At 43.0% G+C, this 17,778-nt stretch overlaps 2 protein-coding genes and 1 long non-coding RNA gene across 3 annotated transcripts in view; 2 read left to right on the top strand and 1 right to left on the bottom strand.

Annotated features, from left to right (window-relative positions):
- LOC142312356 (uncharacterized) overlaps positions 1-17,778 on the bottom strand; it is a 141,096-nt gene that overhangs the window by 36,523 nt on the left and 86,795 nt on the right. The gene's annotated exons all lie outside the window — the stretch shown is intronic.
- LOC142312345 (uncharacterized) overlaps positions 1-17,778 on the top strand; it is a 180,173-nt gene that overhangs the window by 95,616 nt on the left and 66,779 nt on the right. The window lies entirely within an intron of this gene.
- LOC142312342 (gastrula zinc finger protein XlCGF53.1-like) lies at positions 1,837-2,857 on the top strand. Its single transcript, XM_075351277.1, has 3 exons — positions 1,837-1,878; positions 2,382-2,506; positions 2,632-2,857. Exons 2-3 carry the CDS (start codon positions 2,429-2,431, stop codon positions 2,851-2,853), a joined length of 300 nt encoding a protein of 99 aa, XP_075207392.1. The 5' UTR covers positions 1,837-1,878; positions 2,382-2,428; the 3' UTR covers positions 2,854-2,857.

Below are 17,778 nucleotides of genomic sequence, written 5' to 3'. Positions count from 1 at the left end.
CGAAACACCATATCGGCAAATTGAGGTTCTGATCTGGCATAAATCCTAAGTCATATGACAATTCTCATTAAAGGGTCACTTTTGATTTAGGATTGCTACTTCCAATAGGAGGCGGCTCCTTCCTCCCTGAAGAAACAGTTTACGTGTTTTGTGATATAGATATCTATTTCCTTTTTGTGGATTCGAACAACACAAAAAAAAAAAAAAAAACCACAGAGGAAAAAAGACAATTGGACATAATTTCATACAAAACTTCAAAAATGGGCTGGATAAGTTGGCTCCCTCAACTTAATATTTGGCTGCAAATGCTTTGGAATAACTTGCTGCAATCAATAGCTTCCAATAGCCATGAACAAGCTTCTATACCTCTCAACTGGAATTTTGGACCACTCTTCCTTTGCAAAGTGCTAAATGTCTCCCATATTTGAAGGGCGCGTACTCCAAACAGCAATTTTAAGATCTCTCCACTGGTGAGCAATGGGATTTAGAGCCGGACTCATTTCTGCCACTTCAGAACTATCTAGCACTTTGTAGCCATCCATTTCTGGGGCTTCTTGAAGTCAGTTTGGGGTCATTGTCCTGCTAGAATACCCATGGCCTAGGATGCAAACCCAATTTTCTGACACTTGGCATTACATTGCAACCTCAAATCTTTTAGTAATCCTCAGATTGCATGTGCTTTGCATACAGTCAAGGCACACAATGTCAGAGGCAGCAAAACCTCTTTGAACCTCGACCATATGTGACTGTAGGTATTGTGTTCTTTTGTTTCTAGGCTTCATTTCAGTTTTAGTAAACAGAATGATCTGCTTTACCAAAAAGCTCTATCTTGGTCTCATCTGGCCAAGATACGCTTTCCCAGAAGGATTTTGGTTTACTCCCGTTCATTTTTGCAAACTGCTGTCTAGATTTTTTATGTCTGTCAGCAGTGGGGTCCTCCTGGGTCTCCTGCCATAGTGTTTAATTTCATTCAGATGTGGATAGATAGTTTGCACTGACACTGATGCCCCTTGAGTCTGCAGGACTGCTTGAATAACTGTGAAACTTGATTGGGGCTGCTTATCCACCATCCAGACTATCCTGCATTGCAAACTTTCATACATTTTTATCTGCCATCCACATCCAAGGAGATTAGCTACAGTGCCATGTGTCATGGGGTCTTTCTCCCAAATCACACAATCAACAGAGCGAGAGATGATTGAACCATCCAAAGAATATTTGTTCCATATAATCCAGAATGTCCATCAAATAATCCACCACACAGAGGGTAAAATCGTCTAATAATGGTATAAATGTCCCAGGAGGTTAGTCATAATCCTCCAGCAGCCTTTTTCCAGGGAAATCGGGGTTTCTCACAGTCTCTCTGGGGTGTCAGCTTCTCCCTCGGAAGATCAACCTTACTCCTTCTCTCTTGTCTTTCTCAGCCAGAATAATCTCCCAGGTAAACAGAGAGTTTGGGTGGATTCCAGGCCCCCCTCCCCCACACCTGGGGACAGAAGCACTGCAAAGGTTTATAACCTTGCAGACAGGACAAACAATACATCGAATAGACAGACCACCACACCCAAAACATGAACCCACACAAAATGGTACATAACCCACAATATCACACCATGCATTGTAAACTACTTGGTTGTGTTGTGCTCTGTGGAGAAAGAAACATCAAGATCCCTGGAGATGTATTTTAAACCTTGAGATTGTTGCTGTTTTTAAACAAATTTGGTTCCCAACGCCTCAGACAGTTCTCTTCTCATTTTGTTCTCCCTGCTTAGTGTGGCACACACACTGACACACAATGGAAATATTGGTCAACTTCTCCCCTTTTTATTTGGTTTCAGGTGGGATTTTCATACTGGCCTTATCTCTGACATACCACAGGTGAGTTTGAATAAGCATCACATGCTTGAATCAAAATTGTTTACTCACAATTTTGGAACAGTGGAAAAGTGGCAACAATTTTGCCCAGCCCATTTTTTGGAATTTTTGTAAAATTATATCCAGTTTTCATTATTTTTTCTCATTTTTTGGTGTTGTTCCAATACACACGACGGAAATAAATAAATATATGTATAACAAAATGTGTAATTGGATTAATTTTTTTTGGGAGAAATGCTTAATTTTCTGGAACAATTTCAAGAATACCAACACTTTCGAGCATTTACATACAGTTAACATCACACATCTGAATGGCGTTGACAAGGACAAATCAGTACTGTACTTGGTTATCCATTAGTACTCTAGACTAGCACAATCAGCCCATATAAAAGTAAGAATCCAATATCTACATGTTCTCTCACCTCATATACTTCCCCTTATATCTCCAGTAATTACATTATTACATTAGATTATTTATGTTATATCGACATCTTCTTCCCATTCAGGTCCTTACAATATAAGATCCCCTCCGTGACAATCTTACCCATCAAGGATGGATATAGACAGGGACAAGATGGTGGAGAGGATATTACACCTCACCCTAGAGATTCTCTTCCGGCTTACTGGAGAGGTGAGAGATTCTGATGACGTCACATTACATCATTCTTATCTATGGGAATAACGGACAGAACTGGAGAGGTGAGGACTCTGGAAATGTCTGTAGTGAGATTTCTTACTGTGTCTCTCCATAACCAGGATTACACAGTAGTGAAGAAGACCTCTAGTGAGCGCTGTCAGGCTCCGGTGTCTGAGGAATGGGGAATACCCCTGAGCCCAATCACAGTGCCTCCACCTCACATGAAACATGAGGACATCAATGACCAGAAGATCCTAGAACTCACCTACAAGATGATTGAGCTGCTGACTGGAGAGGTGACACTGCTGGGAATGCTGGGACATTATACAGTAACGCTATGAAGGGATCGGGGAATGACTATCATTGTATGTGTTAGGTTCCTATAAGGTATCAGGATGTCACCGTCTATTTCTCCATGGAGGAGTGGGAGTATTTAGAAGGACACAAAGATCAGTACAAGGACATCATGATGGAGGTTTCCCAGCCCGTCACATCACCAGGTAATAGACAGGACTAAATGCACATGGCCTATAATTATCTGTACGTAAAAAACTAATTCAGTCATTAATTCGGTCCCTGTATGTGTTTCCTCCAGTTCTATCCAGTAAGAAGACAACACCAGAGAGAGGTCCCCATCCTCTTCTCCCACAGGACTGTAAACAAGAAGATCCCGATATTCCTCAGGATCATCAGGTAGATGGAGAGAAGGTGCCATGAAATCTCCCTATGATGTGTAGACGGCTGTGAAGGTCTTGTGCTCAGTCTTGTTTTATCCTCCAGTATTATATGTTTTAAACTTGTGTAATGAGAACGGTGGAGATGGCAGGATTAGAGCTGATCATAGATGTGACTTCTCCATCTGTCTGTGACTTTTATAATATTTATTTCAGGGTGAAGATCTGACCTATTTTAATACTACAGAGACATATGTGAGGGGCGATGATGAGTGGTTTAAAGAGGAGATTACTACATATGACTACCCAGGTGAGTAGTGACCACTAAATGCAGAGAAGTCAGATTCTTCTCAGTCACCAGGTGTGGCTGCTTTATTGGTGGTGTATTTCAGCCATATTACAATCTTGTGGTCACCCTTCTGACGCTATACCACTAGATGCTCCTTTACCCGAAACCATTCTTATTACTTTGAGCATTGGACGCGCTTCGGTTGGAATGAAATCTGTTCTGTCGAAAGCTTACAGTCTAGAAGATCCACCCCTGGAATTAGAAGATGTTGACCCTTAGCTGCGCAGATCTTTAAACTGAAAAGCTAAATCACAGTGTATGTAGAATGTGCTGACAGCTTAGAATATCACTTGAAGAAAAATATCTGTATGGTGGACTAAGAAAAAGCAGAAGGTAACATTGTTGTTGCCTTATAGCATCCGGATTTGTTGGTTGGGAATCTCTTATCCATTGTATAGCTACTAATTTCCTACCAATAAATAGGGTTCACGTAAAAAAAAAATTGTATAATGATGCCACAGTTCCTCATTAAGTCGACTCAATAGGAGTTGACATTAAAGATAGTAAGAAGGAGGTTATGGCAAATCAAAATGTGAAAATATCAGGGTATGAGGTGACGAGTGTGCGTGAGGTGCAGGACATGTCAGGCATTTAGAGGTTGGTAATCTACTCATCCAAAATAATCTTAATGGGGTGTCACAGGATGGCCAGTATACATCACAGAAGTGGTGTAACCCCGGATGTTCAATCTGGTACTTGTACTGCCACAAGTATTGCCAGGGCATATTAGGGCCAGACTATACAGATAGCTGGAGAAACCGGCGGTTCTGGCTATCCACATACCTTCACTCATGACTGTGTCTCACCTGTTAAAGGGAACCTGTCACCAGATTTGGGGCCTATAAACTGCGGCCATCACCAGTGGGCTCTTGTATACAGCATTCTAACATGCTGTATATAAGAACCCAAACTGCTGTGTAGAACATAAAAAACGCTTTATAATACTCACCTAGAAGGTCGAACCAGTGTAGACTGGTCGAATGGGCGTCTCCATTCGCCAGGACCAACGCCTATTCTTTGTTCTCCTTCTGAAGAGTTCTCCTACTCTACTTCTTTTTTCTCCTTCTGAAGCCGGCGTGTATGACGCATCCTATGTCATACACACTCGCCGGCACTAAGGTCCTGCGCAGCTGCTCTTTGATCTGCCTTCAGGGCTGCGCAGGACCTCAATACTGGCCTGTGTGCATGACATAGGATGCGTCATGCACACCGGCTTCAGAAGAAGGAGGACCAAGATGATCGAAAGAGGAGGCGCCAGTCCCGGAGAACGGAGACGCCTATTTGACCAGTCTGCACCGGAGCGACCTTCTAGGTGAGTATGATAAAGTATTTATGTTATACACAGCAGCCTGGGCTCTTATATACAGCATGTTAGAATGCTGTATATAAGGCTCAGTGGTGGTTGCCGCAGCTTATAGGCCCCAAATCTGGTGACAGGTTCCCTTGAAGATGGAGACTGTTTGTTTGGAATGTGTTCAGTGTGTGAGGGCTGCTAGGCCTTCAGGAAGGAAACTCATGCAAAGGGGTGCGTATTAACTGGAGTCAGCCGGTGAGAGTCAGGGTGAGAGGATTGTGATATCTCCAGGAAGGAGTCTTTTGTGGGAAGGATTCACTCATTCTGACAAGGGCCGTGGCTAGAGGTCTGAAGCCTTACTGGCTGAGGTCAGTGACTGAGGAGGAATCTCATAAAGAGGAGTGTGTTTATTGACTGAAGTCAATATCAGGCGAACTGCGAATGTTACGGATTTGAAATCTGTCGGTGTATTATATTACTGGAGAAGTGTAGTTGAACTTATGTGGGAGTACCGCAAATATAGCAGACTTGAAATCCGTGGGTATTTATGTTGTGAAGAACGGTTTATGTGTGTACAATAAGCCAACTGGACTTTTAATGGAAGTATTTTCTGCGTGCTACTTCACATGCAAGCCAAGTGAGTTACTCCCATAACATTAAGTGAGTGAACTGTCACAGGGTTTAAATAGGACTAGGGTATGATATACAGTTGAATCATTTTATTGTATGCGGAAGGAGATAAGTCCCGTGGGCCCTGCAATTTCAGAATTCTTATCAAGGGAAAGGCTGATGTAGAGAATTCAGGACCCAAGTTCTGTAAGGCTAAGTTCACACACTGCGTTTTTTGACGCTGCGTTTTTGTGCATTTTTGGCCGCTAAAAACGCACAAAAACGCACCCGCGTCGAAAAAACGCGTGAAAAAACGCATGCGTTTTAACCGTGATTTGGTGCGTTTTTGGCTGCGTTTTGCTGCGTTTTTGATCTCTGCGTTTTGCTGCGTTTTTCCAATGCATTGCATGGGGGGAAAACGCAGAAAAACGCAGGAAATAATTGACATGTCCATTTTTTTTTCAAGCTCAAAAACGCAGCTTAAAAATAAAGTTGTGTGCGGACAGCAAAAATGAAAACTCATTGACTTTGCTGGGGAAGCAAAATCATGCAGTTTTGAGGCCAAAAACGCACCCGAAAAACGCGCAAAAACGCCGCGAAAAACGCACTGTGCGCACATAGCCTAACTGCGACTGAGTTGTTGATTTAAGCCGAAGGTATCTAAAGAATCGAGAACAAGATATTTCTTAATTGCTCTCCAGTTGCTGAAAGGATAATGATATATTCTGGTAGTAGAAATTGTATATTGTAAGTAGCCCAAGAAAGACTGGAAGAGATTCAAAAAAGTGATATTTGAGTTCTGCCATAACAGCTTGTAGGCTAACACATCAGTAAAGTTAAAGGTAAGGTGTCGCTTTTTTTATTTTTTTAATTAATAATAGTGATTATGAAATCAAGTATTTTTAATACAAAATTAAATTCAGTGTTAATTTAGTTTTTATTTAATTCTAGCTTTACTGAAATACTGGGGGCTGCCATCTTGGATTTGCTGTGAGTAACGATAGTTACCTCAAATACGGCAGCGCCTGTGCATAGAAGACAGTTGTCGGGCTTCGACCCCTATACTTAACACAGCGACAGCTTCTGCTGTGAATTGGACACGTCCCCTGGGCTGTCCAGATCACAGCAGAGGGAGGAGATTACCGCCATCTTTGTGGAGCCCACAGTGTATGCTGTGTGCTGCACTTTCCCGTCATACGTTTGGGTTGCGTGAGTACCGGCGCCAGGCCGTCACCACTACCCTCCCCCCCGCCGCTCTCCCCGCCACCACCATTCACCCTGCCTCTCTCCCTGCCACTGCAACTCCCTACCGCCTACACTCCCTCCCCTGCCGCTGCTGCCCCCGCTCTTGTGTGCTCACCTTGGGCCGCCACTCCTACGGAAGACAGCAGAGTGCGGTATATGGAAGAGCACGGAATACAGCAGACCACAGAATACAGCAGAGCACGGAATACAGCAGAGCACGAAATACAGTAGAGTACCGTATACAGCGTAACGCGGAATACAGCAGGGCGCAGAATACAGTGGCACACGGAATACGGCAGAGCACAGTATCCAGCGAAGCGCGGAATACACCGAAGCGCAGTATATGGAGGAGCATGGAATACAGCAGAGCGCGGTATACGGAGGAGCACGGAAAGTGAGCATGTGTGTGACAGAGCATTGCGAGTGTGCGTGTGGCAGAGCATTGCGAGCGTGCAGCAGAGCATTGTGAATGGGCGTGCATGCATGCGGCAGATTATTGTGGGTGGGCATGTATGCGGCAGAGCATTGTGGGCAGGCATGCATACATGCGGCAGAGCATTGTGGGCGGGCATGCATTTGGCAGAGCATTGCGGGCGGGTGTGCGTGTGTGCGGCATAGCATTGCGGGCTTGCATTTGGCAGAGCATTGCGAGCATGCGTGTAGTAGAGCATTGTGAGCATGCGTGCGGCAGAGCATTGTGGGTGGTGGGCGGGTGGGCGTGCGGCAGAGAATTGCCAGCGTGCATGCGGGTAGACAAGCAGCAGAGCATTGCGGGTGGGCGTGCGTGCGGCAGAGCGCTATGTGGGGAGCACTATGCAGCTGTCCTTGGTGACACTTTAGATATTAGGATCACTTTGCAGTCACCAACAACATGGCTCTGCACTGTGATCCTAAACTTCATTCTCTCTTATCCTTTTGGAAACACCCAGCTTGGGAAGGGGAGGTGACATCACACTCAGGAGAGCAGATTCTGCCCACTTTTACTGCACTTGTAATGTGAGCTAGTTCTACAGTAGCTCTACAGTAGGATTTCAGCAGCTGCTTCCCCTAGTGTTTAAGAGTGGAAAATATCAAAAACTTTAATTTTTTTTATATTTTGCTCAATTAAAAACAAATAATATTTGAACAAAAATTAATACATTACATTTTTTCAGTTATTGAATTATTTTTTCTTTTACGACACCTTTTCTTTAACCACTTGTTTCATGTCTCTCCACTCTAAGGGTCTTATTTCTGCAAAGACAATAGTTTAGGAGAAGAGGGACTAGCAGACACATTCCATTTTTCCAGCAGTTTTACAGTAACACTATTTTAAAAAATAAAATTACAATACAGTGGTAGTCAGGGCTGTGGAGTTGGTAAGCCAAACCTTCGACTCAGACTCCTCAATTTCCCTTGCACCGACTCCTACATATATTACTTATAGTTAGGTGAAAAATTTATTGTAGTACACGAACATGTGTATGTGAATATCGGACATTTAATATTTTTTTATGATACAATAATCAAGATATTTGGATAGAACATAAAATATATTTATTGAAATACAACTTTAGAACACAAAAAACTGTAAAACTGTAAATATGTACTACACTATGTAATATACAGTAGATTACACATATATATATATATCTATATATATAATTGCCTTATTCTGTCTGTCTGTCTGTCTATCTGTCTGTCTATCTGTCTGTCTGTCTGTCTGTCATGCTCCGAAATTGTGTCCTTACAGTGACACAAAGCTGATTGGCCGCTGGGCTCGCCATGGCCCCGCCCCCCCACACGGATTGGCCTCTCGCCCCGGCTCTCTGCAGGCCCCGCCCCCCTCACGCAATGCACGCTCGCTGTGGCCCAACTGACACGGGGCTCCGATTCCCAGGTGAGTACACACACACATCAGATCACACTCACACTCACTCTCACACACACCTCACACACACCTCACACATCACAACATCCTGGGATATCGCTTGCTTCTACACCGGCTGCGTCAGGATCCCGGCAGCGCCAGACATAACCTTGCGATGCTGGGATCTTAACGGAGGCCGTGAAAGCTGGTAACCATTATACACATCGGGTAACTAAGGTCCCTTAGTTACCCGATGTGTATCATAGTTACCAGTGTACACCGGCTCACACTCACTCTCACACACATCTCACACACACATCACATCGCATCCACACATCAAGGTCCTGCAGCTGCGGAACATACATGACATAACAGCACACACATAACAGCACACACACACACACACACAAATCAGATCACACTCACTCACACACACACATCACATCGCATCCAAATACTCACAACATCCTGGGATATCGCTTGCTTCTCGGCGGCGATATTGTGCTGTGAGCTTCCAGGACCTGACGGAGGATCACATGGCCAGAAGCATGTGATATCCCCGGATGTTGTGAGTATCAGCGCGTATGTGCAATATCGTCAGTGTCTGTGTGTGTGAGTGTATGCGATCGGGTGTGTGTGAGTGGATGCGATCGATTGTGTGTGTGAGTGTATGCGATCGGGTGTGTGTGAGTGGATGCGATCGGTTGTGTGTGTGAGTGGATGCGATCGGTTGTGTGAGTGAGTGGATGCGATCGGTTGTGTGGGTGAGTGGATGCGATCGGTTGTGTGGGTGAGTGGATGCGATCGGGTGTGGGTGAGTGTCGGCAGAGGAGCACGGCGTGCTGGAGGAGGCTGGGAGCAGAGAGGCTGATCTTGGGGAAGGCTGGGAGGGGGAGGCTGATGCTGAGGGAGGCTGGAAGGAGAGAGGCTGAGCAAACGTGCTCCATCCGCCATACTGCGCACTCCCCATCGTGCTGCATCCCACATGCTGCGCACTCCCAAACGTGGTCCATCCGCCATGCTGCGCACTCCCAAACGTGGTCCATCCGCCATGCTGCGCACTCCCAAACGTGCTCCATCCGCCATGCTGCGCACTGCCAAACGTGCTCCATCCGCCATACTGCGCACTCCCAAACGTGCTCCATCCGCCATACTGCGCACTCCCAAACGTGCTCCATCCGCCATACTGCGCACTCCCCATCGTGCACCATCCGGCATGCTGCGCACTCCCAAGCGGATGGAGCATGATGGGGGGTGCGCAGCATGGCGGATGGAGCACGTTTGGGAGTGCGCAGCATGGCGGATGGAGCACGTTTGGGAGTGCGCAGCATGGCGGATGGAGCACGTTTGGGAGTGCGCAGCATGGCGGGTGGAGCACGTTTGGGAGTGCGCAGCATGGCGGATGGAGCATGATAGGGGGTGCGCAGCATGGCGGATGGAGCACGTTTGGGAGTGCGCAGCATGGCGGATGGAGCACGTTTGGGAGTGTGCAGCATGGTGGATGGAGCACGTTTGGGAGTGCGCAGCATGGGGGATGCAGCACGATGGGGAGTGCGCAGTATGGCGGATGGAGCACGTTTGGGAGTGCGCAGCATGGCGGATGGACCACGTTTGGGAGTGCGCAGCATGGCGGATGGAGCACGTTTGGGAGTGCGCAGCATGGGGGATGCAGCACGATGGGGGGTGCGCAGCATGGGGGATGGAGCACGATGGGAGGTGCACACCTCCCCCCAACACACACACACACGCGCACTGCACAACACACACACACTAGGAATCACAAACAACGCCCTACACAGACACCCACACACACAGACAACGCTGCACACACAAATATACGCACATACTGCACAACACACACATTGCTCAAAACATACCTCCCCCCAAAACACACCACACCCACACAAACCGCACAACACACACACACAACGCTACAGACACACAGCGCTCCACAAACAACGCAACACACATACAACACCGCTCTCACCCCCCGCGACACTCAGAACATGTACAGCGCCCTACACAAACACTTGGTAACTACACACAACAACATCTATATATATATATATATATATAACAAAAATCATACATGAACTACACAATACATAAATTCTAGAAACCCGATGCGTAGAATCGGGCCACCTTCTAGTATATATATATATATGTAATTACATATTGTATTACATATTTACAATTTATTAGTTTTTTGTGTTCTAAAGTTGTATTCCAATAAATATATTTTATGTTCTAAATATCTTGATTATTGTATCATAAAAATGATTAAATGTCTGATGTTCACATTCCACTACAATACATTTTTCACTTAAATATAAGCAATATACTAAATGTTATTATTTAGTATGTTTTTGTTGAAAACTGTTTTTTGCCACTTATATATAACACTATGTAATGCACTATGTAACACTATGTAAATACACTATGTAAGTGGCAAAAAAAACAGTTTTCAACAAAAACATACTAAATAACATTTGTGCAGTCTGTGAATTTGTTCTAAGAAATAGAATTGCTTCCATCAGATCCTCCTTTGCAGATGACCTCAAATCTGTCCTAATAATTTTAACCCTTTCACGACCGGCCGATTTTTCGCTTTCCGTTTTTTTTTTTCGCCATTCTTTTTCTGAGAGACGTAACTTTTTTATTTTTCAGTCAATATGGTCATGTGAGGGCTCATTTTTTGCGGAACGAGCTGTACTTTTAAATGAAACCATCAGTTTTACCATATTGTGTACTAGAAAATGGCAAAAAAATTCCAAATGCTGAAAAATTGCAAAAAAAGTGCGATAGCACTATGGTTTTTGAGATATTTTATTCACTGTGTTCACTATATGGTAAAACTGATGTGTGGGTGTGATGCCTCAGGTCAGTGCGAGTTCGTAGACACCAAACATGTATAGGTTTACTTTTATATAAGGGGTTAAAAAAAAATCGGAAGTTTGTCCGAAAAAAGTGGCGCACGTTTTACGCCATATTCCGTGACCCGTAGCGTTCTCATTTTTCGGGATCTTAGGCTCAATGACGGCTTATTTTTTGCGTCTCGAGCTGACGTTTTTAACGGTACCATTTTTGCGCAGATGCTACGTTTTGATCGCCTCTTATTGCATTTTGCGCAAAAGTTGTGGCGACAAAAAAACGTCGTTTTGGCGTTTGAAATTTTTTTGCCGCTACGCCGTTTACTGATCAGATTAATTGATTTTATATTTTGATAGATCGGGCGTTTCTGAACGCGGCGATACCAAATGTGTGTATATTTTTTATTTTTTTAACCCTTTAATTTTCAATGGGGCGAATGGGGGGTGATTTGAACTTTTAGGTTTTTTTGTTTTTTTTTAATTTTTTAAAACTTATTTTTTTACTTTTTTTTTTATTTTACTAGTCCCCCTAGGGGGCTATTGCGATCAGCATTCCGATCGCTCTGCAGTATCTGCTGATCACAGCTGGAAGGCTGTAAACAGCAGATACGCTGTCTTTCTCTTTTGCTGTGCCCCGGGCACAGCGAAAGTGAAACCAATTCATGTGTAGTACAGGAGTCATCACATGACCCTGTACTACCATGACAACTATCGGGAGTCACGTGATCGCGTCACGTGACTTCCGGTTTCGGCGGTAAGTAAAACTTTACCGCGATTGCGCTTATAATGGCGCTGTCATGTATTGACAGCGCCATATAAGGGGTTAATCGGCACGAGCAGATAACGATTCTGCTCGTGCCTAGCAGGCACACATCTCAGCTGTGAAAATCAGCTGAGATGTGTGCCGATCGCGGCATGCTGCCGCCGGAGGACCGCGGGCAGTAAGATTATGTCATTTAGGACGTAATTTTACGGCCCGCGGTCGTTAAGGGGTTAAGGCTAGAGAACAACCTCTCTACAGTAACTTGGGTTGGAGGCAAAGCAGTAACCACATGGGCAACATCTCTAACAATTTCCGGGTATAAAGGAATTGCCTCATGCATAGTCAGTTTTGATGAACGGATGAATTTTTCTATTTCTTTGAGAGAAAGTGAAAAATTTTACTGAAATCTGGTTAATCTGCTGCTATAGGAGGCGGAGTGAAATCTTTATCCTTGCGGCAACACTTTGCCTGCTCCATGTCATCCAAATACTTGTCAAAGTTAAACTCCTCATCTGATGAGGATGAAGATATGGCAGCAGTAGCACTGTCAGGTCCCAAGTCCTCTTGCGCCTGGCAGTCCTGTAGCTGCTCATCCTAACTGCTACCTTACTCAAAGCTTCTTTTCCTTTAGTAAGCTGTTGATCATCAAGCAGCATACGATGACTTGGGTCCACAAAAACAGCTGCCAGAAGAATTTTATTTTCCAATAGCTGTGTCTCTCTCAGTTTCATTGAAGCAGAAATGCCATCTGCGATTAGACCTCCTCTTTGGGATAGGCAAAATAGCAAGTTCTTCCACTCCCCTATGAAAATGCCAGGAGTTAAATCCTCAGCTTGTAATTTTTTAGTCACGGGAAATGGGTGATTAAGCAATTCTTTCAATTCTGCTACCTGTGTCCATTGACCTTCATTTAATGTTACTTGAGGGTTCACCATATCTATAAGAAACGATTTTAGTTCAAGCAATCGCTAAGTCATTAAATAAGTGCTGCCTCACCGAGTTGCTTGATCAACAATTGCCCCTTTCCCAGCACGTCTCTTCAAGATGGAATCAATTTTAGGGGTTCTGGCGGCAATAACCAACTTCCTCACTTTTACAATTAGATTTACAGCATGTCTGCCCAGTTTCACACATCCGGATGTTCGCCGGTTTGGCGGATGCGGCGCACGCCAGTATAGTACGATACAGTACAGTGGCAGCGCCGCAACTTCTGGGTCACATGCTCCGGTCACATGAAAGCATGTGACCAGCGTTTGTCGCGCTGCCACTGTACTGTGTACACTGTACTGGAGTGCGCCGAATCCGCCAAACCGGCGAAAAGACGGATGTGTGAAACCGGGGTCCCTCTTGCAGATTATCTCTTATTGCCAGCTGCAGTTTGTGCACAACACAGCGCATGTGATGAATATGAAAGTGTTTTGAAGCAGCTTCAGCAAGATCATCTAATCCTAAAGTATCATTTTGCTGTTCTTCTGTTGTAATACATGTTTGTTCCTTAGTTACAATAACAGCACTGTGGCCTTCCATTTCAAACATACTGAATCATAACTTTTGTTCAAGCTGTTGTTCATTACTCTCATTCATCAGTTTAATTGTACTTATGTTTGAAGCATTGTCCATTACAATAGCAAGAACCTGTTCTTTTTTGAGTTTGTAATCTTGCAGAACTTTTTCCATTAAGGCCTGGAGAAACTGGCTGGTGTGATGAGCTTTACTATCTTTTACTGCCAGTGTCTTGGTAACTTTCTTGTCACAAAAATATGGAACATTGATGGCAAAATAATTCAGTGAAATGCAGTGACTCTGGGCATCCCAGCTAAGGCAATGGGTTTCAAGATAGGACATTCAGACACATCGTTTTGTGAGGATCTGTTTTTGTGCTCAAAAACAGATCCTCACAAAGAATGAGCATGTCAGTTTGTGGCATTTTTCTAATCTGCTTTTGCTATTGAAAGCAATATTTATGAGCTCAAAAAACTTTCAGGTGATGCGGTTTTTAAAAAGCTGATCTGCTTTTGCAGCTGACAAATGTATCCTCAAAAAACGCAGCAAAACCACTGTGTGAATGTAGCCTTAGATCAGGAATAGAACAGCTATTTATAGGACATTTATAACTTTCCCAAATTCCTATGAAAAAATATTCAGCACATGCTGCATTGCACTACTGTCCCCAATTTATTATACATTTTAGGAGTCGGAGTCGGTGCATTTTATACCGACTCAGACTCCACAGCCCTGACCCATACAGTGATATAGTCAAAGTATTATACCCCCATACAGGTATGATGTGGCTCTTTGTGGCATCCAATATAGTAATAAGATTTCCCTTCAGAATCCAATATATTAGCAAAATCCCCCAGTCTTGTCCCCATACATTATGTCCCCATACATGTCACCCATACATTAATATAGCCAACTCACATTAATATCCCCCTATGTGGCCACTATACCTTAATAATGTAATAAAAAATGGAAAAAGGGGTGTTGACATGTTTAGAAATGAAAAGCTGGTACCACAATTGTGAAAATTGTCTCACGTGTAAGGCTGACAAACTGCCCCTAGGGGGGTTACACTCACCACGGGTATGTTTGCAGTTGCTACTCTACCACCACTGTTTTATTATGTGTGTTGCTGTTACTATACATACATACATACATACATACACATATTTTATATATATATATATATATATATATATATATATATATATATATATATATATATATATATATATATATACACACACACTCTCGGTGGTGCTAATGTTCCTATACTGGCCCTGCTTTTGATCATACTTTTAGTGGGTTTTGCTAGTGTACCACTACTTGTGTGTTGTATTGATCCAGGGAATATATATCATACTTTGGTTAATGTGATATATTTATTGTGTCTTCCTGGTATTTAAGAAACACTCCCCCATTGTCGTTCGGGGTAGCCTGTCTTCCTATCGTGGGGCTTTTTTCTCCTCTGGTCTCCTATAGATCTGGTTTTTAACTATGTCTGTACAATTCTTATGGCATACCACATGTGATTAAAATTCTTGTATTTTTGTAATAAAATGTGTACACTTTTTCACAATTGTGGTACCAGCTTTTCATTTCTAAACATGTCAACACCCCTTTTTCCATTTTTGATTACTTGTATATTATGGGGTTCATCTATACCTTTATCAATATGAGGTCTGTTATACTTGGTTTTTGCTTTCTTATACCTTAATAATGTCCAATAATGTCCCATATACATTAATAATGTCCCCCTACATTACATTAAAAACATCTCCCCATTTGACACCTATACATTAACCCCTTCACAAGATATGATGTACATTTCCTCATATGTCCTGTCCCTGCCTTTGATGCGGACTTGCAAGCTGAGCCCACATCCTTCCCTGCACATGTTGGCTCATTTCATCACCCATCATGTTCCTCTAACAGCCGCGGATGGATCGGAGAACTGTTAAGGGCCCGTTACACTCTACAATTTATCTGACGATCGCATGTGCGACGTGACACGCTCAGATCGTATTTACTATTTGCCGGTATCGCTTATAGGTCGTTTATCTGCTGTCACACGTAACAATCTCAAAATCGACGCATCAGCAATCAGCGATATATTGTTGGACCCAGGTGGTCGTTTGAATGTTGTTCGATGTTGGCAGGATATCAAACAGAGCAATATGTCGGCTGCTTCCCCAAAACGAACATTTTTTAAAAAATGAACGACGTGTCAATGATCCACGATTTTCATCCTATTTGCGTTCGTTCAGAGTCGCTCGTAGGTGTTATACGCAACGACGTTGCAAACGATGCCGGATGTGCGTCACGGAATCCGTGACCCCGACGACATATCTCCCGATAAATCGACGCGTGTAATGGGTCCTTAAGCCAATTAAATCCTGCTGTCAATCTCTGACAGCGGAATTTAACATGCTCTAATGGGGAGCACTCCATTGACCATTCTCATCGGTGGCTCCGTAACGTGTTCGCGGGGCACAGATGGGTTGTTATGATATCCAGGCATCAACTGATAACCCCTGTGACTGTCATTACAATCCTCCTGTGAGTGCCGGTCATGAGCTGCCATTCAAAGGCGATCATGATTTCTGCTGTACAGAGCGGTGCTGAAACTTTTGCATTGCCCTGTACAGCGCAAACGATTGGACAATCATACCTTGAAGTCACCTAAGGGGACTGGTAAAACAATAAAAAGTAAGAAAAAATAAAAATATGAAAAAAAAAGTTCAATCACTCCACTTGTGTCCCACTGAAAATGAGATAATTAAAAAAATAATTAAGAATACACATATTTGATATCGCTGCATTCAAAAATGTCCACTCAAATTATAAGATCAATTAATCCGATCAGTAAACAGCGTAACAAACTAATTCAAAATGCCAGAATTATGGTTTTTTTTGCCTCCACAACATTGCAATACAATACAACACAAAGCGAAGAAAACATCATTTCTACCCCAAATGGTATCAGTAAAAACATAAAAACATCAGCTCAAGGCGCAATAAATGAGCAATGAGTTAGCCCTTCAGGTGCTTTACTTGAAATAACACAAAGTGGAATGCAAAAATGAATTTTTTTTTGTTTTACCCTAAAATAATGACATTAATTTCTTTCCATTTTCACAAGTGGCATTAGGAGAAAATGGATTCCACAATTCATTCTGCACCTGCTGAATTCTATACTATAGTTGGGGTACATGATAGGGCTCAGGAAGGAGTAACCGTTTCGTTATTGAAACGCAGATTTTGCTGGAATGGTTTGCAGATGCCATTAGCAGAGCCCTAAAAATGGCAGAAAACCACATACTCCATGAATAGGTGAAATTACTATTTTGATTTCACAGACACTTTCTTGATATTTCCAAGCAGTGAGTGAAAATTGCAAATAGATCATGTTAGTTTCCAATACATAGTGCCCAGCTGGTGCTTCTGGAGACATGCACACTGTAAAGTTAAGTGAGTTCTTCTCACTACGGCAATACTGTATATGTGGACGCTAACTGTAGTTTAACTGCACTTGGTGGCTCAGATGGAGGGGAGATATTTGGATTTTAGAGATTAGATTTAGTTAGATTGATTTATGGCAGCCATGTTGCTTTTCACAAGCTTTTGAGCCACCAGTGATGTGTAAACTCTATTTTTCCAATGACAGATGATGACCCTAAGTAGTGGCTTCTTTTTTCAAGATGAATAGAATTTTTTATTGGTATCATTTTTGGCTACATAACACTTTTTGATGGCTTTTTTTTCCAATATTTGGGAAAAAGCACAAAGAGTCGATCATTGTGCTCTACTGGTTTGTGCTTGGAGGTTTACTATTGGATTGTGAACTGTTTTTGTCTTAATGAATAAGTAAATTTTTCTACATATCTTGATATTTGGTACAGATTTTCTAAAATATAATTTTTAAAGGATATTTTATTAAAAAATAATAATTGGTTTTATTCTTGGCAGATGACTGTGATAGGAGATCAGAGGGGCAACTGACATCTTCAATTTATAAATCAGAGGAATTTGATATCACACAGGATACAAATCAAGTATATTCCATTATCCCAGATTTGACATCATCCCATCACAGCAAAGATCTATCATCTG

This window comes from Anomaloglossus baeobatrachus, chromosome 5 (genome assembly GCF_048569485.1).
Source record: "Anomaloglossus baeobatrachus isolate aAnoBae1 chromosome 5, aAnoBae1.hap1, whole genome shotgun sequence".
Lineage (NCBI taxonomy): Eukaryota > Metazoa > Chordata > Amphibia > Anura > Aromobatidae > Anomaloglossus > Anomaloglossus baeobatrachus.
This window is presented reverse-complemented; position numbering and strand designations above follow the sequence as displayed.